This window comes from Chaetodon trifascialis, chromosome 10 (genome assembly GCF_039877785.1).
Source record: "Chaetodon trifascialis isolate fChaTrf1 chromosome 10, fChaTrf1.hap1, whole genome shotgun sequence".
Classification (NCBI taxonomy): domain Eukaryota; kingdom Metazoa; phylum Chordata; class Actinopteri; order Chaetodontiformes; family Chaetodontidae; genus Chaetodon; species Chaetodon trifascialis.
Genome location: NC_092065.1, coordinates 17,975,400 through 17,999,553, shown reverse-complemented (window position 1 = coordinate 17,999,553; position 24,154 = coordinate 17,975,400). Strand labels below are relative to the sequence as shown.

Below are 24,154 nucleotides of genomic sequence, written 5' to 3'. Positions count from 1 at the left end.
CTATCCTAACATTACATGACAAAGAAATAGTGTAAACAATATTTACCTGAGGAAACACCAGCAGGATCCTCAACATGCCGCCGAAAACAAAATGATGTCAGTTACCCAAAATTCGACCCAGCATGAGGCCACATCTGTGTGGCGGTGCACTGTTAAATTTATCAAGTGACCAGAGGAGCTCTAATACATTTCTGTAGTTACAATAAATGCTCAACTGCCAAGTGGTTTTTACAGCCTTTTTCAATTTAATGATTTTCAAGTAGTCATTTGTACTTGAAAACACATTTTCAGATTCTATTTAAGACCACTTCAGACGAACAGAAGATAAATGACATTTGTACTCCCCTGCGCCCCAAAGATGCTCCTTTATGTTTTTCACCTCTGTACCTGAAAGTGTGTGACCTTGCTGTGATTTTCACAACAGAATCAGATTAGATATTGAACTGAGCCCAGAAATAAACATGAAGAATCACAAGATGATTAATGGGATTTTAAAAAACAACAACATATATGTCAGTTACACAAAATGATAATTACCGGTTTCTGACTTTTCTCTCGTTTTTTTCCCTTGTGAAATGCCAAATAGGTTCACTTCTATCGAGTCCGAAAAAGGTCTAGTGTCAGCCAAATGGGTTTGAACCCGCCACTCAAATGAACAAGTCATATATCTGCGTCTACATTGAAGTCTTGACTCGTGGAGAAGGTCATAAGTAAACCTTACTTCACTTTAAGACTCTACAGGTCAAACTGATCCAGGTAAACTACTAGATAAAACATGCAGCAACATCCCAGTATCACCTGTGTGTCTAGTGTTTAATCCAACAGAGGGCGCAAGATAAACATTTTTCTCACACAGTTTTTTCATCCGGTTACTTTGCTTCTAAATATTTATTTTGAACCTTAAAAACTCGTCAGATGTTAACTAAATACCTAAATACAATGAATGCATCAAGCTGCAACAAGCTCGCTACAGTTTCCTTAACCGCTGTAGCTACGCAGCAGTCACCTAAGCTAGCATGGCTTCATGACGGTTGAGAGATTTCTATCATCCAGCAAAACCGCAGCTTAAAACATCCGTTAAAAACACGGAAGAAGCGGAATTCCTTCATTGTTTGTATCGAAGTGTTTGCTTAAAAAATATCACGGTAAATATGGCAGCTTACCGTCTTGAAAGTCAGTTCCTGCACATCAAACACGAAATCATGTTGTGTTCAAACTTTCGGTCGGTCAGAGGCGCGCCTCCCGCCGCTGCTCGTGCGCGTGCGTCTTACTGTCACTGGGTCAGTCCGTCAGCAGCTGCAGCCAGCTCGCGACATGTGGAGCTGGGCTGGGGGCTGAGTCCGTCTGACCAGCATCGATTTCAGCGAAGCTCGTCGACAGTCGGGGACAAGACGTAGGCGCAGTGACAGTGTTTGGGTGACGGCTCCCCTGGACGGCGAGGGAGAGAATGAGAATAGTGGATTTAGTTTCTACTTGTAGGTGCAGCGCAGCAGAAGAAGGGAAGGTAAGCAGCGACGACGTTTGCTAGTACTCAACGTTAGCGTTTCCAGCACACTGTTTACTTTTCACTCACTTTACAGTTTTTAGCGCCGGGAACGGCAGTATGTGGGTGGCCACCAAAGACGTGACGCCTAGATCTCTTTATCTGGTCCTTTTGTGTTTTTACAACTTGCCTAATCCACTACAAACCAATAAAAGGAAGCCGTGCTTGCTGGTTGTAAGCGCTTGTCGCGCGTGTACAGCTGTGGATAACGTTAAGTTGTTGAGCTCCCCCGTAACGTTAAACGTGATTTATGGAAATGAGGATTCATGCTGGTTCCTATTCTGGGAACAGATACGTTGTAATGTAAGAGTAAATGGCCAAACAAAGCCTCTGTGGTAAGGACCGTGAATGAGCGCTTCTCTCGGGGAATTTCTGATTTTGCATCACTCTTCACGGGCTTTTCACCCCGAGCAAGGATGGCGAGAAATGTGCTCGTGATGGTTTCTGCTTTTCTGTCCTTAATTTTCTGGTTGTCCACTCCAACAAGCAGTCTGTGTTTCCTGTCTGGTTGAGATGTCTGATGTCAATTCTCAGTCTTGTTCTCAGGCTTGGCATCCAGTTCCGCATTTTGATTAATGTGCTTATGGTAGGTATGAGACAAGTGTCAAAATCAGGAACTGTGCGTATGACCGTGATACCCAGTTATGCATTTAATTCTAAAAGGAGACATAGCTCTCGCCATTGGGGATTTTACCCCACACAGTCCACTACACAGACCACAGATGCTCCAGCATCCAGAAGTAGGCCAGTTACTGGTCTGTATGTCATGTCATGCCATGCGTGGCCCCCTTTGGAAGGTTAACCGGGCGTCTCACTGGTTCATGCATGGAGTGGGGGAGGTTACAGACAGTCTGAGTGAAAGATCTCCAGCAGGATTTAGCTGTCATCCTCTGCCAGATGTCTGGTGGTCATTCTTTTATTATCCCCCCCCCCCCATTGTGTTTTTGTTTGTCAATGTAATGTAGCAGATGCACATTGTTTCCTGTCTTTTCCACACATTTTAAATATGCACTGTCATTAATGGGCGGACCATATTGTGTGTGTGAAGGCATGTGAGGGCAGTTGCAGGAGCTAGATAGTATTTTTGTGAATGAGTTATTGTGTTTTTTGCACTCATGCATGTTTGCAGTCATGTGCTTATGGATGCACAGGATCTAATAATCTCATTAAATTTCAAGCCTACTGTCCACAGACCATCATCTTAGAAGCTTTTAATAGCACAAGGTCTTTTTTTTTTCTTGCTTACCTGGACGTGTACTCATCCACAGGCCTGTAGCTTAGCCAGACATGGAGAATATAGTATTTTCTATTGCTGCTGTGTTCAGCCTTTGGTGTGCGTGTCACATTGAGTGGTGACACTTGTTTGAGGAGAAAGCCCCACGTTGCAAGGGTAACAGCACTGCTGCACTTCAGTATGACGAGTAACATATGAGCCTAACTCTCCCATCCTTCAGCATTTGTTTTCTGTCATAGTGTCCCTCTCTCTGCTCTGTATTCCTGCTGGTGTCAGATAGTTTCATTTCCGATGTCCATTCAAGCCAGGAAACTTTTCAGATGTGTAAAAAAAAAAAAAAAAAAGGTTGATAGCTCAACTCCCAGTGAGTCGACGAATTGTCAGTTTTATTGTGATACCCATTTACAACTAGGGCATTTCAAAGATAGTGGTCCAGTATACAGGACTCTTCATTGCCAAATTAAAGAAAAATGTTAACTTTCAGAAAAGGGTGTGAACTGAAATTTTATTGGCACTTGAATGTGCTCTTGAACAATGATATGACTGCCCTCTCTGATGCCAACAGGATATGAGCCACGTGTGAGGCAGAGCATGTGAGCCCTTTTCTTGTTTTTATTCCCATGAATGGGCCTCAGTCTGCAGCATTTGCCTTTTTTTAGGTGTCTCAGAGTTTGGTGCTTTAAGTCTTTTTAATTTTTTTCTACTGTAAGTTATCTCACATTGAGGCATCAAAGGGCATTGATGTAATGTTTCGGTGAAAGAAATATTAAGGTATAGTTTGGTTAACAAACCTCTTGAGAAAAACACAATTTGAATTCTCTTAATAGTTTTCTCATCACTAAATCTCAATGTCTCATTCTCAGCAAATTTAATGTCCACCTCTGGTTCTCTCTTATGACTCTCTTCACTCTGCAACCTTCATTGTATTCTTTTGTGCTAATATTATTTCAGTCAAGAGGCATCAATAGCCTTTTTGTTGGGCTGAATGGCGGCATTATGATAGATGTCAAAGGCCTACAAATGCACCAGTGTCATAAAACGCACCAGATAGTGAAGCATTTTGTCCAACATAAAGAAGACAGAGAGGCTTTAACCCTGCTGTGTGACTCATGAAATGTCTGTTCAGAGTTTCAGTGTTGTCTTTTGAGATGTCTTGGAAATATACCCAGTGTCCATATTCCAACTTATTATGGTCAGGGTGACAAGGTCCTGAGCCTATGTCAGGACACACTAGGCAATTGGCAGGTGTGAACCCTGAACAGGTCGTCAGTCTGTTACAGGAACATGGTCACACTCACAGTCACACCTACGTGCTGTTTGAAGTTTCCAGTTCAACAGACCTGCATGTGGTTTGGACTGTGGGAGGAAACACTCACGGACACTGCATGCGCAGTCCACACAGAAAGGCAGATTTGAACCCATGACAAGTCTCATGATGTTTCTGACCTACAGTAATATCTATCCCACTGCCACGATGATGATCGTCACTATTTGCATATATATTTCTAGCATACTCATACGCAAGATGTACAGAGTATATCGAGGCCTTTGTTCTTGTAGTTGTTCACAGTTCCTACGGGTGCTGAAGTGATTAAACACATAATCAATTAGTCAACAGAAGATTTAAGTAATTTAAAAAAAAGAAATGCCAAATTGTTGCTCTTTTTTACGTCATTGTAGTTTTAGTCCCTTTGTGTTTGAACTGTTGGTGAGACAAAACAAGCAATTTGAAGACACCACCTTGGTATCTGGGGAACTGTGATCACTTTTTCTTTACATTTCACTGGTGAAATAGTAATCAGTTAATTAATTAAGTGACAAATTAATAGACAGTGAAAATAATCAGGAGTCGCAGCCCTACTTGCCACACAAAGTGATAACAATCCTGCACATTCATGTGTTGGTCTGTAACATTTGGGCTCTGCCAGAAACCAGAGTGAAATGTGCATGAACTGAGTTTGTCTATAAATTAGCCAAACCTATTCCCCACACTGTCTGTTGGTAGTGTAATTGAGGTCACACTTGTGTTGAGATTGTAGACTGTCACTCAGGCTGAAAATAGCTCCACTACTGAGGAGATGAGTGATAGCTCTTTGGGATAATAGCCCAAATACTTGTTTGTCTTTTGGCATTTGTATAAAGGCTAAATTGGGCTGTCTTGGAATTTCCCCGCTATGATTGTCTCCAGTTTGTGTCTTTTTTAGATGCTGCTTCAGATATGTTTTTGCTCCAAATACTTCACCTCTCTCTGTTGTTACAAACATGATGGAATTACAGTTTCTCTCCAGTGCAAAGCCGCTCCCCTCTTATGTACCTTAATCCAGTGTTTCTGTGCTTGCAAACAAAATTTGAACATGAAGACTATGATAGCCAAATCACCGGTGGGGTGTGCATCATTGAAGCATAGCATAATTTCTGCTTCGCCTTTGACTCGAGAGCAGCTGTCTTGAGTCCCGGTTGGGCCTTACTCAATGGGTTACACGCTTGTATGTGCTGACCTTGTTGAATTATTAAATTAGTTTGGCCTTGTAAAAACAAGTGCTTGCTGTGTTGTGGTGCAGGGTCTATAGCAGTACACAAACAGTGCGCATCAGATGTCATGTTCTCGTGAGCTTATTGATCATCAGGCACAGTGAAGGAGGTTTGTATTGCAGAAAGATGTGTGGAGTTTTTAATGATATTTTAGAAAATGGTTAGGTACAAGATGGAATTAAAAATAGCACGACAGTCAATAAGACGTTGCATAACTTCCTTAAACTTTGTGTATTTCCCTTGCGCATTTTTTAACCATGCATTATTGATTGTTCAACATCATATTCAAATATAAGTTTAAAAAGCTTTTATGAAGTAATAGCACTATTGCCTTATATTCTGGGTGAGAGCTCTCCTCTGGCTTCACTGCTAGTGTTATGACCCCATCCTAGCTAGGAAGAGGATCCATTTATGAGAATGTGGCTTTCTCAGCAGGGTCCTGTGGTTTTGTGTTTATGAATACTGTTCCCTTGACATTCCTGTCCTCCTCATACCACCCCTCGAAAAAGTGCTGCCACTCTGGGAAACAAGGGCTGGTTGGCTGGCTGGCTGGCTGGCCTGCTACTCCAGCCCCCTCAGCCCCCACCCCAGGTAGCGGGGAGATAGCAGCAAGGGCAGAGGCAGTTCCCAGGCAGGGTCAGATGCAGGGTAATAGAGAGCCCCCTTCCTCAGACTCCAGCATGCTATTTCCTCTGTTAAGATGGGGAAAAGGTTAGGTACAGTGGGTTGGGATGGGTGAGTGTTGGTCGTGAATCTTTGTTCTGTGTGCTCAACTTTGGAAAAACCGATAAGGCAGAGTGACAGTGGTAATACAGAGCGGAGCAGGACAGAAAAGCCCCTTGGGAACAACAAGCTATTCTGAGCCTTGTGCTTTTCCCCAGCCCCTGTGCTCTGGATGTTTTGCCCCTGGGTCACACAGTCTCTGTGTCGCTGCTATTTTCTATGCAAAAACACAAACACTACAGCCATACAAAAGAATCAGAGGGAACGGAGGAAAGAGAGGCTCAGACAGCAAGGACAAGGAATCTCTTGTTGAGGGGACTCTGTGGCTGGTCATCAAGGTTTACCAGCAGTTTTTTCTCATTGGCCTAATGTAAGATCACTCTTCTCACTGTTCTTAAGTTGATTGCCTTGTTTTTGTGGTCTCAGCGGTCACTTAAAGCCAGTCAGGAATAGATTTAATTAATACACTATTTGCCATGCTTTGCTGTGAGTGAATAGCAACTATATATAAGTTCTAAGGGGAACTACTGGGGAAAGGGTAAACAATTGGCCATTGTCCATGCACCACAACACCTGCAAAACACATTTGGTATCTTGGGGTTTTTGCATCTGTACATTTGCGCCCTTGCTATATGTCTTGAGGGTGAAGGTATTGGAGTCTCTGGGTGTAGTGTTGCGTATATAGCGATTGATCATTACAGCAGACAAGATAAAACCTAGCAGTAGAACATGTTTCGTATACCATTGACTAATCATTTTATACACCACTCATACTGGCTTATACGCGCGCCTTGAGCCTACAGTTAACTTATTAAGTTTGCGCAGCTCTGCTGTGTCTCTGAAGCTCCATCTGGAGTCCATACCTCCCTGTAAAGAAAGAGGCGGCTGTTGAACATCTCATACCAGCCTGTGAGGATTTCCTGTTCGGTGACTTTGTGATATTCTTAGCCTCTGAGGGGTGAGTTTGACTGCAGTCAGTACAGGAATATGTGAACTTGGACCAGGAGCTACTTTATCCTTGATACAGTTGTGCACCAAGAAATGTGTCACTCAAATAAAAAATCTCTGATTCAGTCCTCGCAGCTACCTCGCCCGGGCTGAAAGAGTAAAGAGTAAACACCACCTACAATGATCCAGCTTCTCTCTCTGAACTATTTTCTGCTTCTTTTGGACATGCATGCATACATGCACACACTGTGTGTCTGACACCCATTAAAAACTGGAGCTCTGAAGCCATCTGGGACTGCAGACTTCTTCATGTGGAAATTGGAGCCATGTGGTCGCTTGTTAGCCTCCTTCCTTTTCTGTACTGGAATGATACGCTTGTTCTCCACAATCACCATGAGCCTGAGGCATTAAGCTAATGTAACAACAGGGATAACAGCGCAGCGTGCATTACAAGACGTTCTTTGAAGTTCATTGCTATAGATTGTATTTGTAATGAGTGCAGTGTACAAAACAGCCATGGTTGCAAAGAAGTCAATTTAATGTGTGTTGTGATATCTTAACTTTACTGTAACACTGTGCTATCACATTTGGGATTTGGGTATACTGGAAGGATTCAACCACACAATTGAGGGGCATGTGATAAGGTTGGTCTGTTGGCTGGTTGGTCCATTTATGAATCAACCAAAAAGATGTTATTTTCTGACATGCGTATTGTACTTGGTGGGTGGTAATTTCAGACCCTGGGGTAATCTAAGCATGTGCAGGACAGATGATTGTTCATAATACATGCTGATAATAAATGACACAGATGCATGATAGGAGAGGCACTGTATGGGAGTATGCTCTGCGAGGTTAACCAGGTTGTGTGAGTGCATGGCCCAAGCTTGTCTGATCTCAGAGCCAGAGCATCCTTTGGCTGACCACGCAGCATTGACTAATCATTCAGTGGTAAAGAGAGCTAAGCATCTGTGTTCCTCTCCTTCGTCACGCTATCAGCAGTCTGGAAGAGGGTTTGAGTGCCAGCCGTGAAGGAGATGCTGAAAAAATTGCAGTGAGAATTTGATGAATCTGTTCCTTGGGGTTTCAATGCAACATCTGCAAGTCGGGTGGAAGGAAGTCTGTAACTCAGTAACTTCAGTCTAACCTCTATCTCTCCTTTGTTCTTTTGGTAAACTGTCCACACCCTGATGTAGTTTCATTTAAAAGTTTCAGTTCAGGGTTGCTTGCCCACTGATGCACACATACTGTAAATACATACCCCTTACCTAACCTATCATCAGTCCTGTGTAGCTCGCTGCACTCAGAGTTTCCAGGCTCCTACAGTTATTTGACTGCTGCCACACTCCTTCTAATCTCAAGATTTCATTCTGACTTTGCTTTTGTGTAATCTTCTGCCGCAAATCTGACTGCAACTCAGATTAAGATTGATTATAAGCCAAAAGAGAGATGATTGTGGATAAAGTACAAGTAAATGTAAAATAGGACTTGTGCTTTATCATCCCAGTAAAATTGGGTAAACAAATATAGCATAACATGTAAATTTCAGTGTAACAAATATTTTCATCATCCATTATTCTGTCAGATATTTTCTTGATTAATCCGTTAATTGTTTGGTTTGTGAAATGTCCAAAAATGGTGAAACATGTTTATCAGTGTTTCTCAAAGCCCAAGATGATGTCCTCAAATGTTTGTCCATAGCCCAAAGATTTTCAGTAAACTGATGATAATGAGTTAACTGCTTATAAATATAGTATTTTTCTAATTTAGTTAGAAAAAGGCTCATTTATCTTAAGGAGCTTGAAGACAGGAATAAATGGCCTTTTGGGTTTCCATGCAGACTAACAGCTTTACTCCCTGTAAGTCTCTGTAATGAAATGACTTGTCCTAATAAATTATGACTCATGAAAGTGTGATTATGTATGGCTTTCTCTGTGACACATGGACACGTGGGTTAAACCCGGGCTGAACACAAAGACGGAAGACATTTAGAGATAGGAAATTTTGGTGTTAAGTCTGCGAAGGAAGTTTTGACTGCTGCGTATCGTTTAAAACCATGTTATTAGCTGGATGTGATTCAGAATGCTTAGGAGGCTGTTTGTGGTTACAACAGTGCACTGAGAACCTATATAGGCAAGCTCGATTTAGAGCGCTATGTCATAACAGGAAATGATGTCACCCAGGCGTAAAGCCTTGTATCCTGTAAAGCAACCAGGTAATCAGAGTTTACTGTTTTTTCACTGCATATTCAGTGTCTTTAGCGATCTGAAAGTTTAGCCCACTGTGTAAACACCCCCACCCACCACTTTCAGACCACCTCTGCCTCATTCTGCCCACATTTTAAACATGTTTAAAAATTGATTCGAATGTGTCAGTGTGTCCTGTTGTATCTCAGCACGTCACTCCCAGCTCCTCCAGGTGTGATGTTTCACTGTGTTTGCGTGATTTTTCTCCCATTCTGTGACCTTCTCCGCTGCTTACTCACTTTTCTCCTCCGGCTTCCATCCCTTTGACACCCCGATCCCCACCACAACTGGCCACCTTTCCAGTCACCACTTGAAAAGTACAGTTCTGAGTAAATTTCTTTGAACTAGCAGCAAGATGTAATGCTTTTGACAGAGTGCCATTTGAGGACGGCCTCAGCTTTGTTGGTGATTCACAACCAAAATACCAGTGGTGTTAATGTGAACTGACCACCTCGTGGTGTTACTCATGTCTTTCCTGCTGACTACAGAAACAAAGTCTGGATAATTTGAGGCTTTGTTGGTAAAAGGGTTTTCCTTGGTTGGAGGATTTTGCTGTCGCACTCTTTGCAGTTCTCATTGAACCTGTTGTTGAAGGAGTGGTGGTCACTGGTTTCCTTTTCTTCCTGATCCCACCACAATACTATCAGCAGGCCGGAGACACAACACAGGAAATAAGCAGCAGGGATCTAAAGATGAAGCACAACAGACCTTTTACACCAATTTACTTAGTAGACAGTGATTTAAAAACAGCTCACAATCCCCCACATGCACCTCAAAAGAAAAACACCTCTGTTTTAATCCACAACCAACTTCAAGGCCGCTCCTGAGCCTTAGCATGTTTTACTTAGAGTATATATCACAGCTCTTGCTGGTCATTTGACGCCATGTCTTGTCTTGGCTTTTTAATTTATCTGTGAAATGAGAAAAAGAAAATGAGAGGTTATTTCATGATAATGACGATCAGTGGCATAAACACAGACCTAAATATTGGTTTTGTCTAGTAACCATTTGCTAACAAAAACCTTTTTACTCTAATGCTTTACTTTATGTCCCACCATTTAGTACGTATAAGCAGTATATAAACATGTTCTAATTTTTTCATTACATCAAGCAAGCAGAAATAAGGACATTTAATGTGTGTATTACTGTACAGTTTTAGTCAACAAATATAAATTCTCTTATGAAAACACATTTTATATTATTACAACCGCATTTTGCAGTATTGTCATTCATTATCTGTTTATACATCAGCCTCCAATTGGTCAGCAGCTGATTAAGTTATAATTTTGGACATAATGTACATGAATAAACACTTATGTATGCTTACAACCATGTTTGTGTGTTATACACCATACTTCCACCACAGGAGAGGGCAACAACATACAAAAAATTGCTGTTCATTTCTTCTTTGTGCCTTAACACTGGAGCCTTTTAAATGTAGCCTGCATATAACGTGCTGGGCAGGCTTTTTCCCTGATCGTATCATATACAGTACCTTAGGCGAGGTTAGAGACATGTTAATGGAACCGCCCTGCAGACAGCTTACTCAGCTGTTCAGAAAAATATGCTGACACCTCAGAAAACCTGATATGGTTTGACCTGAGATGTATGAGAAAAGGGAAATAGTAAAAAAGGAAAGAAGGAAACAGCAGAGGCCATTTGTTCAGTGGTCTGGTTTCACTGACCACCTGTTAGACAAGAGACTCAGCTGTTGTTTTAATGGAGAAGACTGGATGCTGGGGATTTGTAGAACAGGAGTACGTGGTTGAGGGACTTGGTTCCTGATGAAAAAGAAATACTCATTAATACGTACATCCTAAATGATAATTGTAAGTGAGGCAGAGACAAAATTAACCATGTGTTTAAACCCCTGTCCAGTTTAGGTTTGTGTATACTTTAAATGCACTTTAAACTTTAACACCATGTGAAGCTGCATAAACTGCTCACAGATTGCCCATTGTGTAAATGTTGTGTGTGGAAATTAATGGAAAGAGCTCATCTGAACCAAAACAAACGTGATTTTTGAACAGACGTAAGCACATGTCTTGAAACTCGGTGCCCTTCAACCTTCCCACTTTACTTATCTGTCAGTGTGCTGTGCCTGCTGCTCTGCCACCAAACTGTAAATTATGCTGGGAAAATGTCACATTGCTTCAGACAAAACATGTCCTCGTCAGCACAGGGCGTCAGGGTCTCGAGGGAAGAGTTAAGGGGTCTTTGTGTGAGGTGGCAGGTGCTTTGACACCTGTTGCTGCAAGTCAAGCCAGACGTACTGCCTGAGGCCTCGGCTTGTTACAAATACTGTCAGCGAAAGTGTCCTTCGGTGCACAGGGTTTGGTCAAAAACTAATTTTGTTTGAAATGCTGTACCTCACCCCACATTTCTAAACCATTTACATCTCCGCCACAGAAGTACTTAAATACCTCTATTCCCTTTCTTGTCTTTTCAAAGACTTTCATTTTCATTTTCTCAGCTTGCGTATTTGTCTCATGACAGCATTTAAGGTTGCAACACAGCAAAGGCCTTCTTGTCTAACTTGTTCCTGAAAATAAACACCAGATAGTAGCAGATCCTTAATCCTGACACTTAAATGCCTGTGGTGCTTTCAAAGGGTCCCACTGGTCTGGGTTTTATATCTGTTTCTTTTATCTCCTTTCATCCACCGTGGCTGATGGGCATAACTGGCACATTCTTCATATCCAAGCATCACGGTGAGATGCCGACCTGGCAAAGAGTGGTGAAGCTGTTCTCTGTTGGGCGATTATTCAGCCCTGACAACTGCTTAACAGCTGAGCCCACTGCCAGAACACATCAGGCCAGGGGAGGCTAGAGGCAGGCTTAGAGGGGCAGACCAGGGTCAGGCAGGGGTTATACTGTGAGAGAAAGGGAGGGGGTGAGGCTCCAGGGGCACTGGAGTTCTGGTTTCGCCAACAGCTCTGGATGCAGTTATCTTTCCTTACTGGCTCAGACCAGTCTGTCACTTTCTTGCTTTTTGAGTATTGTGAGTTAGCACCAGCATACCTGTGAGCACACAGGGAGAGACACACATAACTACATACATGTGCACACACTCATAGAGGCACAAAGTCCCATGACTGTCACTCTGTGTCATGCCTTCTGTGACCTCCTGGTCTACTTTGTCTGCATGGGACAAACCATTAAATATGCGTGGAATGACACACAGATCGAAATATACATGCTTCTTATGCACTTCTTCCAGTGATCAGAGTAATAAATCCGTCTGAGCCTACAGTCACAGCAGAGCATTAATCAGGTCTAACATCACAACAGCAGCTTGTGTGTGTAGAGTATCAAGTACAATCCCCAGCGATATGCAAAATGCACTTTTGAATGTTGTCAATATTATTTGTAAAAATAGCCAGGTATTGTTCAGTGTACTGTAATAATAGCTTCGCACTGTGAAACTGTGGACATGGCATCAACTGTTGTGTCCTCTGAAGTTCAAGGCACATGAACAGGAAGTTGCCGATGCCCCTGTGGTTTGCGTCTTCACACTCTGCTTCCTTATAGTCTCCAGCATGCTACATGCAAAGCTAATTTTTAAAGACACAAAACATGATGCAATCCTTATCAACCCATGATATGGTACACAGCAATAGCATAATCCAGGCATTGACGGTTGTTGTGTCAAATTCATATTTTTATTATTATTATTGTTGTTTCAGATATGAAACTGTTCCTTTGGGGGATTTGGTAATAAGTAAGAAAACAAGTCAGTAGTATTAACTTCATTTGATGGAGAGATGTATGAAAAGGAGCAACAGCATGTGTGTGGTCTTCATCTAAATATTTAAGTTGACTATGGTTTCACCACCTCAAATGATTCCTGTTCTATGGCCTACAAATACCCCCGGGTATCATGGTAGACATAATTGAACCCTTCTCAACAAATGAGTGTTCACAGGACCATCTGTAGGTCCAGTCAGACTCTATCCGCCCTGCACAGGCAAGACATTCAACAACAGCAACATTCAAAGCTTCTGTTGAGGTTTTCCAAACTAAATTAACTTCCCTCAATGAATATAACTCATCAGTTTCCTCAGAATAAATGCATGTCGGCAGCAGGCTGATTCAACAACGGCATAAAGTAGTGATTAAATAATAATCACACCTTTAGACTTTTTAGTTAATAGACCACCCTGTTAATACAGGTACGTGCCCCCCTTTTTGTGCAGCAAGCGGGAGAGCAAACAGTCTTTTGCCCTCAGTGAAATGTTGTTTTTGAAAGGTTAAACGCCAACAAATATGGACTGAAGGAGAACTTCTTTGGATGAAAACATTTTGTGAATTTTGGAGATTATAATAATCTTTTTTCAGTAAAGTTTGACTTTTAGTTAAAGTTAGTTATTTGAAATTGGACCGCACGAGTCAGACACAATCCTATGCTGCCCCCACTACAATCTATTTCCACAAATAGTGTAATACTAATAATATTAGTGCAGCCGAATCTCTTGCTTCAAAACTTCAGCTGTTTGTTTTTTCTGAACTATTTATACAGCCTTGCAGGTGAGTCAAAAATGTTGCGCTGTTTTGTATGACATTAAAACGAAATGTATCATTTTATGCTGAGGAATAGCCTAAATTTGTGTGGTCACCTCTCCATATTGCACACCACACCATCAGCATTAAATCACCAAACTTCACATTGACATGCTCTGTACCACTTCTGATGGTAGACATTTTTGTCTGCTTCCTTCCAGATTTGGACATGAAGAAGGACATAGACACATTGATAGCAGAGGAACGCGCTGAAATCATCACTAAATATGACAAGGTAAGTGTGTGTTGGCAGCAATACTGTCATCTACCACTGACAATACTCAGGCACCAACCAGCTTTTCTGTGGGACTGATTTCAAACACTGCCAAATGACATCACCTAAAAAAGAAATAAGACTCCCTCAAAGAAAGGCAGTCAAGGTGTATTTGAAGCGTCAAAGCAGGGCCGATGGTCTTTCTTGTTTAGAGAGGCCCTGAGTGGCGCCAGCATGTGTGAACTCAGAATAGATTTGTAACCCAACTGACAGTGAAAGTGCAATTACTCAGAAGGATCGATTAATGACACAGCAACTGTGAACGCTGCATGTCTGGTTCACAAATGAGGGCTAAAACACTTTCTAGTGAGACAACCACGTGACATATAGAGGACAAGCAACATAGGAAAGGTTTGTTTCATGTAGTTTTAATGACTCATTTTGCGTGCAGATGTTTCTAAACAGGCTTTGTGGTGTGTTGGTGTTTCAGGGCAGGCAGGAGGGTGTCAGAATTGACCCATGGGAGGATGCTGACTATAGCATCTATAAGGTCACTGACCGCTTCGGCTTCCTGCAGTAAGTTGCATGACTTAAAGCTCTGACATCTTCCTTGTAGTGGTTTGAATTCTAGATGTCTGTTTCTACCCCACTTCCTTTCATCTTTCTCACATTATGATGGTGTCTCACATCAGAGCTAAACATATTCACGATCCCCTCCATGTCGCTATTTCTAATACATTGTCGTATATTTCCTCATTTCTGCTCCAGTGAGAAAGAGCTGCCAACACCCAGTGCGCTTGAAGAGAAGGTATCAGGTTTTGGCCTTACATGTGTTACATTTACGTACTTTCACATTGGCAGTGGACCACATGCATGTCCGTCTTTCCTCTCCCCAGCAAAAGCAGCAGGAGATAGAGCGAGTGGAGAAATGGCTGAAGATGGTGAAGAACTGGGATAAGTACAAGAACAGTGAAAAGGTGTGTAACTTGGCAGTGAAGCGCTCACACACCAACATGCTGTCTTGATTTAGCCCTCGCTTCCCTATTTTTCTACTCAACTATGTGATGTAGTGTTTCCTTTTCTGTTAATAATCGGTTTTCCATTCCTCTTTTTAACCTCAGCTCATTCCCTCACCCCCCCCCCCCCCCGGTCTAGACTATCAAAGCAAATACATAAGTGCATGTGATAAGTCCTTGTCATTCAAGAGAGTCAATAAGACTGTGTCCTTTAAAGCATTTATGCCTTTAGATGTGACTCTCTTTTCCTCTGGTTGTTGTGGTGAAGACTGTCTCTTTATGTTTAGAGAGTCTCTATTCATGTCTGTTCATATGTCTGTTGCATGCCTTTCAGCTGGTGAAGCGTGTGTACAAAGGCATCCCTCTGCAGCTGCGAGGCCAGGCATGGGCCTTGCTTTTGGACATAGAGAAAGTCAAGCAAGATAACCAGGGGAAATATGAGGTATGAATCTTCAAGGTGACGTCACTTCATTCAAAATGTGTGGATCCTGTGAAAGGGACAATTCTGACCGGTTTGTGGTTTTTGTAACACACTTATCCTTCTGCTATGCTCCAGAAAATGAAGCAGCAGGCTCGAAGCTTCTCCACAGAGATCAAACAGATTGACTTAGACGTCAACAGAACCTTCAGGAACCACATCATGTTCATGGACCGCTTTGGAGTCAAGTGAGTTGTTAGCGTCAGTCAGCAGAAAGCTGCGTGGAACAGTTTTTATTTCGATTCATCTGTGAATGCTCCTGATGCAGTGATGATTTCTTCATTCCTTTCTTTAAGCTGTTACAGCTTTGACACACAGAGGAGCCACATTGGAAGCTCTGAGTGATGTGTACCTATCCTGAATGTTTATCTAAGCAAACACGCTGCTGATGGATCATGTCAACACTCCTCTGGCCTGTAAATTAAGAGCACAGTTTAAGTAGCTTTCATAACAAATGTCTTCAAACCTTTTTTGTCACACAAATGTCCTCAGGTCTTGTTTTGGTTTTCTTTGGCACCTCACATGCTCCGGTTTGCCCTTGCTGACTCTCATACAGGGTGTGACCTCTGGCTTAGACCTTGAGGCAGCCCCCCCACACACACACACACAAAACCATAAAGGTGGTTTCCTCCTCTCTGTGTTTTATTAGCCTTCCTGTAAGTGCACAAAGCCCTACAGGAAATGGCATTCATACAGAAATATGCACTGACATCAAGTGTACATCTGAGACAACACGTCAATATGATTCTGACACGTACAAAAAGAAAAATGAAACACGAGCTTCAGAACATGCGTGTTGTTGAACGGCAATGTGAGAGCCACTGGTACGTCCTTGTCAGTTAAACTGTCTGAGAGTGTGACTGAGTGCTCGCCTCTTGCTCTTTGTATCGTACTTCCCTCTCGATTCAAACACCGCTCCATCCTGCTCGGCTGCCCACTCCTTCCCTGCAAGTGAGCAGCTGTCCCACTCGCACCGAAACACTGACAGCTATTTAAAGTTCCTTTCCTGTCTCTGTCACTGTCTACATGTATTTACTACAGAGACCTGGAGGGGAGACATCCTCCCTCGTCTACATTATGTTTGTTACTGCCCCTGCTCCGCTCGCATACACTTTCACCCACACACATACACGCGCACACACAAATAGCTGCAAACAGTTGAGTGTCCGCGTGTAATCAGCCACGCAGCACCCACCACATCCAAAGCTGCATGCTTTGGAAGAGATAATGAAAATCTTGTGTCTTTATATTTTACCTTACCCTGCCAGGGTTTGTCAGCCTCCCCAGAAAATGTTTGCAGCTTTTTTCAGTTTGTCTGCTGATTGATGAACTCAAATTAAGGACGAGGTGGTTGAGAAATCATTACTTGTGAGCTTGGGGAATTTTTCATTGAATACACTCCAGTGTAGTCCAACATACTGTCTCAGCTTGCTTGATTGTTGCTATGAAACCACATCCTCGTTTTTACTTGTGTTTTCTCTGTTCCCTCTCTAGGCAACAGGCACTTTTCCACGTATTAGCAGCATACTCTGTCTACAACACTGTAAGTTTTTTTTGTGTCTGTGTATGTATATATAGATGTGTGCATACCTAAGTGCGTGTGTTGCATAATATGGAGGAGTCTTGTGTACACTGGCTGCGCAGCACAAGCGGCACATCAGTGGCGCAACAACTGCGAGTCCATCAAGTTCGCTTCATGCAGCAACGAACAGGCCAAGCACTTAAAACCCATCTGTTTTCGTCCCTCTTTAGAGCCTTGGATGAGTTCTTTTATTTATGAGTGTGGCTCTGACTAAATGCACAGCAACACAGTGTAACAGTCAGACCACAGCCTTACTCAGTGCTCACACCGTTACACCAAGTTCCCCTTTGACACGATATGTCGTTTAACAGCCAAGGAAACAGTGCAAAGGAGCCACTTTGACCAGTACTCGTTTCTCATGACAGCTCATTGTTTTGATTAACGTTCATTTATAATCTTAAATCTTTGCTTTACAGCCCAAATTTAAAAAAAGTTAGGGTGCTGCGTAAAATGTAAATGAAAACAGAATGCAAACAAACTATGTTTACTGACAACGGCTTCACAAAGTGTTCCTGAGTCCGTGTAGTAATATCCTTTATACAATCATGTGTTCACAAAGTGGTGAACCTCGCTCCATCCTTGCTTGTGAATGACTGAGCCTCTCCAGGATGCCCCTTTCAGGCCCAGTCATGGTACTATCAGCTGTTACCAATCAAGCTGTTTACCTGTGGAATGTGCCAAACGGGTGTTTTTGGAGCGTTCCAAATCTTTCCCAGTCTTTAGCTGCTCCTGAACCAACTTGTTTAAAACGTGTTACTGCATCAAATTCAGAATAAGCAGATATTTACAAAAATCAATGAAGCTGATGAGGTCAAACATTAAATATATTGTCTTTGTACTGTTTTCAATGGAGTTTATGTCAAAAAGGATTATCAAGTTTTATGTAAGCGTCCTGACTGTGTTGGAATCAAATGTATAATGTGTTGTATATGTCACACATAATGGTGATTCCTGCCATATTCTTTAAAGTCCCTTTGTAGTTTCTCAGCTATAAGCCGTAGTTTGTCTCAGCTGCTGGAAATATGGGTTTTACCACCAAGTAGGGATTCTGTGTCAATGCACATTTACTAAAATACAGTACGTGTGTGTTTGTAGCCTATGTTTCAGCAGATGCATGTAGATTAGTCAGTATGTATTCATTCTTGTATAAGCACATATGGTAGAGATAGAAACGTTGCCATCCAAAGTCATGTCCAGTACATTACACCTCCACACACACACAAACACAGCCCAAGTCTGTTTTTCTGATTGGGCTCTGTAGTCAGTTCCTGCGTGTTCGAGGTGTTGAAGCCAGAGGAAATGGGCATGTGCTGTTCCCTTTTTCCTTTTTCCCCTCTTCTCACACACTGCTCAGAAGAAACTGGGTCAATAGGAGAGAGTGAGGGGGGGGGGGGGGTGTTTGTCCTTTTGCCTATGTGATGGTAGAGAAGAATGTGGAGAATGTGTACTTTAACCTCGGTGCAACCCAAATTATATTTACTGTATTTCCTTGAAAGGATACATTGGAATGTCCATTTCTAGCTGCGCAATAAATCAGCCTTAATATGGACAAATACCAAGTGTGTCAGGTTTTGTGTATCTGTGCTTGCCAGGGGCGATGTGTTCAGTGTAAATCATTGAATCATCATGGAGTCAAATTGGCGGTAATTCAAGTTGAAGACATGGCATGACTGAGAATGCGCTGTGTGTTTGGCTCCAGTAAATATTTGAACAACCTTTGCTGAAAGTGTTTACAATATTGTAGCTGCATGTACAGACGGTCTGCAGCTCCTCATGTGCAGTATAACCACACACATCCTCAGTCTGCCTTCAGACCACATCAGACATTCAGGTGCTCTGCCCCCCCACCGCCTGTGTGTGTGCTATTAAATTATGAATAATTCCTCTCATTTGCCCATTCTCTTTAATTGAACGTGTCTTCTCCTATGTTCCCCTAGGAGGTGAGCTACTGCCAGGGGATGAGTCAGATCGCTGCCATCTTGCTCATGTACCTGAATGAGGAAGATGCCTTCTGGGCTCTGTCCCAGCTCTTAACCAACAGCAGGCATGCCATGCACGGTGAGAGGCGGGAAGAAATGGAGACAGATAGAAAAAATACTCGGCCTGATTAATGTTTCAACATATCAAATGTCACAAGGGTTCTCATTAGGAGCTCAGTGCTGTGTTTACACATATTTTTGAAGATGTACATGAAATTGTAAGTGCACAGTGAAGTCTTTATTGCAAATGGCCTTTTATTAATGAGTAACACCTTAAGCTTGAAGAGCTTACCTTGTCATGTCAACACAGACCTTGTCATGTTTTCTCTGGATCAAGTCCTTTAAGAGGGGAAATACTTTTTTACTCATAAATATAATAACCACCAGCATTACCACACACCATTTATGGCCTTCTGATTTCTTTTTTTTTTTTCACCGTGACAGGGTTCTTCATCCCGGGATTTCCCAAGCTGCAGCGTTTCCAAAACCACCACGAGCTGATCCTCTCCAAAATGCTGCCAAAGCTGAAGAAACACCTGGTAAGTTAGAGTACATCTGTGTGGCTGATCCTTTCCATGAAAGAGACATGGAGCTAATTTATTGCTTAGAAGGGCTGCAGCCAATTTGTTCACGGTCACTCCTCATCATTTGATTAATTTACGCTGCCAAAGCTCGCACGTTCACAAAGTTACTGCAAGTCCAAGAGTCAGAACTATTAGGAAAGAGCAATTTATTATTGAGAGCAGATAATGAGGAGTGTTTTCTCATAGAGACTATTTCTCATGAATTCTTGCCCCACAGGACAAGGAGCAGATGACAACAGGGATTTATACCACCAAATGGTTTTTGCAGTGCTTCATTGACAGAGTGAGTATTTAGTTCTCCAACAGAACATGAACATGCTCCATCTCTATCCACTAGTCCCAGATATGTTGTGTCATTGATCAGAATATCACTGGGCTTTCATTTTCGAACACAGAACCACATCTTGGCCTGTTTTATTATTTTTTAATCAGCCTGACTTTCTGCTGCCGTTTGTCTTACATAACAGACCCCGTTCACCCTCACCCTGCGTTTATGGGACATCTACATATTGGAGGGAGAGAAGCTGCTAAATGCCATGGCTTATACAACCTTCAAGTTACACAAGAGTGAGTATGAGTATCAGCTTCGTGCCCTGATCCAACCAAAGCTGCTGTTGCTGTACCAGTGAGTGTTACCGTGTGGATTACATCGCACGCTGTATCTCGCTCATCTGCCTCCTAACTGGATGGCTTACATAACGCGAGTGGCTGGTTGCTGTGGAGAACAATCGAAAGCTGACTTTTCATTGGATGCTTGCATGAGCATAGCCTGAGGGCATTGGTTGAATTCTTGCAAAACAAGTCTTTTGATGGGCCTCTTCCTTACTCGGTGTCTTAAAGTTGGGCCTGTGTTGAAGTACTGTCTTTAACAATGTAATTTCTATTCATGGTTCACCAGACCGTGTATCCTCATAGATTTGCATACCCAATTCTATGAGTTAATTGTTTTGTGTATGTGTTGTGCGTGTGCCAACAGAGCGCCTGCTGAAGCTCCAGCTAGAGGACCTGAGGGAGTTTCTCCAGGAGCAGCTGGCTGTTTCTTTCCTCCTGCCTGATGATGTGGTGGTTGAACAGTTACAGGCTGCTATGTCTGAGCTTCGCAGTAAAAAGCTGGATCAACCTCCTCCAGGTGAAGATTTGTTCTTGTATTCTTTGAAGCTACATTCACCTCTTTGTCTGATGCATCCTACATTTTTTTCCTTTGTCAATGAATTCTATATCCTCCATTTCCTTTTTCAGCCAAATCAGAGGAGCTGCCAAAGAAACCTCTCGGGCAAGAGAGACCAGTTCTCCTCCGGCCCCTGCAGCCGGACTCTCCTCCGGAGGTCAAAATAAATCTGCAGCCCCAAAGCCAACCCAAAACAGACCCCCCTCAAACAGACAGCATCTCTCTACACCAGACCCCTTCTCCTGCAGAGCCCCAGGACTCGAGAACACCTCCTTCGCTTTCACCTGACCCAGTTGTAGTCCACACACCAGGAACTCCTACTCCTTTAAGACCATGTAGAGCACCTCCATTACCTCCTAAAGTAGACAAACCCTGTGCTGGGTTGGACAGAGAGGTGAAGGAGTCTCTTCCAGATGTTAGCCAGCCCGAAGAAGGGGGAAGACAGGAGAGCCAGTGTAGACGTCCGGAGACCCCTGTGGATTGGCCTCCACCCTATGAGCCCCCTGCTTTGGATGCTCTTACCCTGCAGGCTGAGAATGAGATTATGGACCTTCCTGATCTGCCACCTCCACCTTTCTTTTACACTGAACAGAATGACCAAAGTCTTGTGGATAGCGAATCGCCCTGCCTGGGGGCTGGCCCAGAGATCCACCGCCGCTCCCCTTCCCCCCGCTCAGCTTCACCACTGGTCACTCAAATGAAACCATCTCCAAAATCATGCCTAAAACCACCCACATCTCTCGACCTCACACAGAAAAAACCACCTCCCTCAAAGCCATCCCCTCCCCACGCCTTCACCACATCCTCCTCCTGCTCTCCCAGACTGCCTCCTTCAAAGCCAACCAAGTTCCCAGTCTCTCTCTACGTCCCGGGGACCGCGGGAGACCGACGGCCCTCCAACACATCCCAGTATGACAACCTTTCTGAGGCTGACGAAGACGACCGCTACCTGGAGAGGCTGCTGGGCTCTACGCCTGAAGAAGGTCCCAGCATGCACGGCAAGCCTCCACATACCATTGGCAGAGACTATGACCCTGCTCTCTACCCTCTGCCTCCACCTCCTGTGTTCATCCCTCCTTCACCTTCTCCTGTTCCTCCCTCGCTGTCCGCTCTCCCCAGCTTGCCTCAGGAGCCTGAATACGAAGGAGAGGACAGCTGGGTGAAGGACTCCATCATCCCTCCTCCTCCACCTAGTTTTGCTGACAGGCTCACTCCCTTCCAGTGCAGTGCTGCCAGCTGTTCTGACACACACAGAGCCACCTCGCCCGGTTTCTCTAAGCCGTTCTCTAGGGGCCCCAGGGACCACTCTGCTTTCCCAGCACCACTGTTGTACACCGGGTCTCCCCCAGGCCACTCCAGGCCCTCAGGACAGTCGGCAGTAGGGGTGCCGTTGGTCCGATCCAGCCCAGACTTTTGCAGGATGCCTCCAGGTGGACAGCAGCTGCCCAAATCAGTGACCTTTTGAAGAAGTAGCATTCAAGTGTTACTGATCACGATTCAGACTCTCTGTTAATGCTTGATTAGTTTTCAAAGCCATCGAAGAGGTGAAAGGCCAGTAGCTACTCGGTGTGTTGAAGGGTTTTATGTGTGTGTGTGTGTGTGTGTGTGTGTGTGTGTGTGGATGTGTGTGTGCGTGTGTGAAAGAGAGAGAGAAAGGACTTTTCTTTTTCACTGATATGTACAGATTTCTGTGATACTTGCACCTTTTTGCGAGGGCAGTTATCTTTTCTAAGTGTCAAATTCGTATTTGAAACTGCTGTCTGAGTTACTGTTTGCTGCACAAAAACTGAGTGTATTAACTCGCCTGCTCTTGTTGGTGTGTCAGACCAGATTTGGTTCTATTGAATGGTAATGAGAAATTGACATAGAAATAAGGTGATCCAATACCAGCTGCATGTTTCACCATTGCTGCATCTCCAGTTTGTTCCAACAAAGTGTCTTAACCTGATCGCAGTGTACTGAGGGCAGCAACTGTAATCCAAGGGCTTCTGAGGCTGCGCAGTAAGGTCATCTTTGCTAAAGCACCCAAAGCCTATACATTCAAACTGCATTTATGGTCAACTGTGAGCAGGCTCTCACGTCTTTACAGTGTGTCAAAATGTAATGAGTAAGTGTTAATATAACATTGTTTGTTAACTGCATCTTTAGGTCAGTAATAGATAACAAAGGACTGCTAAACCAACCAAAGCAGTTTGCATACAGACTTTAAAAAGAAGTTCTAAGCACCAGCAACAAGGAAAAGACAGGGACCAATATGTCACTGGTGTAAATGCTGATGCTAGTTTCATTCACATGAAGCCCAGCCAGGTCATTTTTCCCCCCAGGCAGGTAGCAGTGGTACTCTGTGGGTACTTGCTGCTTTTTTTAAATGTTTGAATCGATTCATTAGGATGCTGTCAGTTTCAAAGGAATAGTTTCAGTGTTATATCTATCTGTCACTTGATTTCACAGCAATAATATATTGTTTCATGTTTATATACATGTACGTATCAAGGTTAAATAAGGTGGAAGTGTAAGACTCAACAGAGGGATTGAATGAATTCAGCATACTATCAGCACAGACTGACTTGCAGTAAAAATCCATGTCACAATATTTATGAAGAGTAGCTCCATCTAGTGGCTCAATGATTGACAGTAATTTGCTTTAAGGAGGCTTTTGGGGGGATGAGCTCTGGCCATGACGTAAATTCTACCTATAATTCCTATTGATGAATGTGCACATAGCGATTTCTATTTTTAGTTGTGTCAATGACATAGTAATCTGGACAAGTGTTCCCTGTGTTACACTGTTGTGCACGAAGTGTAATTCATTCATATGCACAGCCATGTTTTAGAGCCATTGACAGGTGTCAGAGCAGAAGTTCTTGAGAAATGGAAGTCGAGCCATAATATAATGTACAAGGACCTGATAGTCAAACATGTTTATATTGTTTTATATATTATGTTATGTACTGTGTCTAAACACATTATGTTTTTTTGCACTGACCTTTGTCATTACCAAGAGGTTTTTCTTAAATATTCATCTGTTTTCTAACGGTGGTCCAGGTTCCTGCTAAAAACTACTTTCATTTTAGGAGTGATGTTAACATATGTTTCACGGCCTGTTCATGATCTTTGGTCTCGCTGCTGCAATCTTAACCCAACAACTTCTTGGCCTCCACACAAGCCCGTTTGGCTTGTTTGAGCATCTTTAGTCACGTGACCTGACCACCAATTGTACATCACTGCTCCCTTTATGGATCTGGTTGACATCAGCGATGCTGGGGCTCAGACCAAAGCTTGTGTACATTTATGCAACTGCTTATTTGAGTTTTATAAAGAGGTAAACTGCAGTTGTCCGTTGTCTTCTC

General features: G+C 43.1%; 2 protein-coding genes across 2 annotated transcripts in view; one reads left to right on the top strand and one right to left on the bottom strand.

Annotated features, from left to right (window-relative positions):
• Positions 1-1,557, bottom strand: part of cpt1ab (carnitine palmitoyltransferase 1Ab (liver)) — a 28,725-nt gene extending 27,168 nt beyond the window's left edge. Inside the window, exon 1 of the mRNA XM_070972357.1 lies at positions 1,164-1,557. The gene's annotated coding sequence lies outside the window, so the exon portion shown is untranslated. The remainder of the gene's footprint in view (positions 1-1,163) is intronic.
• Positions 1,284-24,136, top strand: LOC139337658 (USP6 N-terminal-like protein). The gene is made up of 14 exons (XM_070972352.1): positions 1,284-1,504; positions 13,945-14,018; positions 14,488-14,573; positions 14,766-14,805; positions 14,894-14,974; positions 15,348-15,455; positions 15,570-15,679; positions 16,986-17,034; positions 19,011-19,131; positions 19,497-19,591; positions 19,854-19,919; positions 20,104-20,203; positions 20,613-20,765; positions 20,876-24,136. The coding sequence occupies exons 2-14, from the start codon at positions 13,953-13,955 to the stop codon at positions 22,267-22,269; spliced, it is 2,469 nt and encodes an 822-aa protein (XP_070828453.1). The 5' UTR covers positions 1,284-1,504; positions 13,945-13,952; the 3' UTR covers positions 22,270-24,136.
• Positions 24,137-24,154: the final 18 nt, after the last annotated feature.

Bases quoted from the DNA above. Each gene is read 5' to 3' on its own strand.
- LOC139337658 (XM_070972352.1), top strand. From the start codon at position 13,953: ATGAAGAAGGACATAGACACATTGATAGCAGAGGAACGCGCTGAAATC. The intron at 20,204-20,612 runs GTGAGTATGAGT...GTGTGCCAACAG, and splicing joins AACCTTCAAGTTACACAAGA to AGCGCCTGCTGAAGCTCCAG. The intron at 20,766-20,875 runs GTGAAGATTTGT...TTCCTTTTTCAG, and splicing joins GCTGGATCAACCTCCTCCAG to CCAAATCAGAGGAGCTGCCA.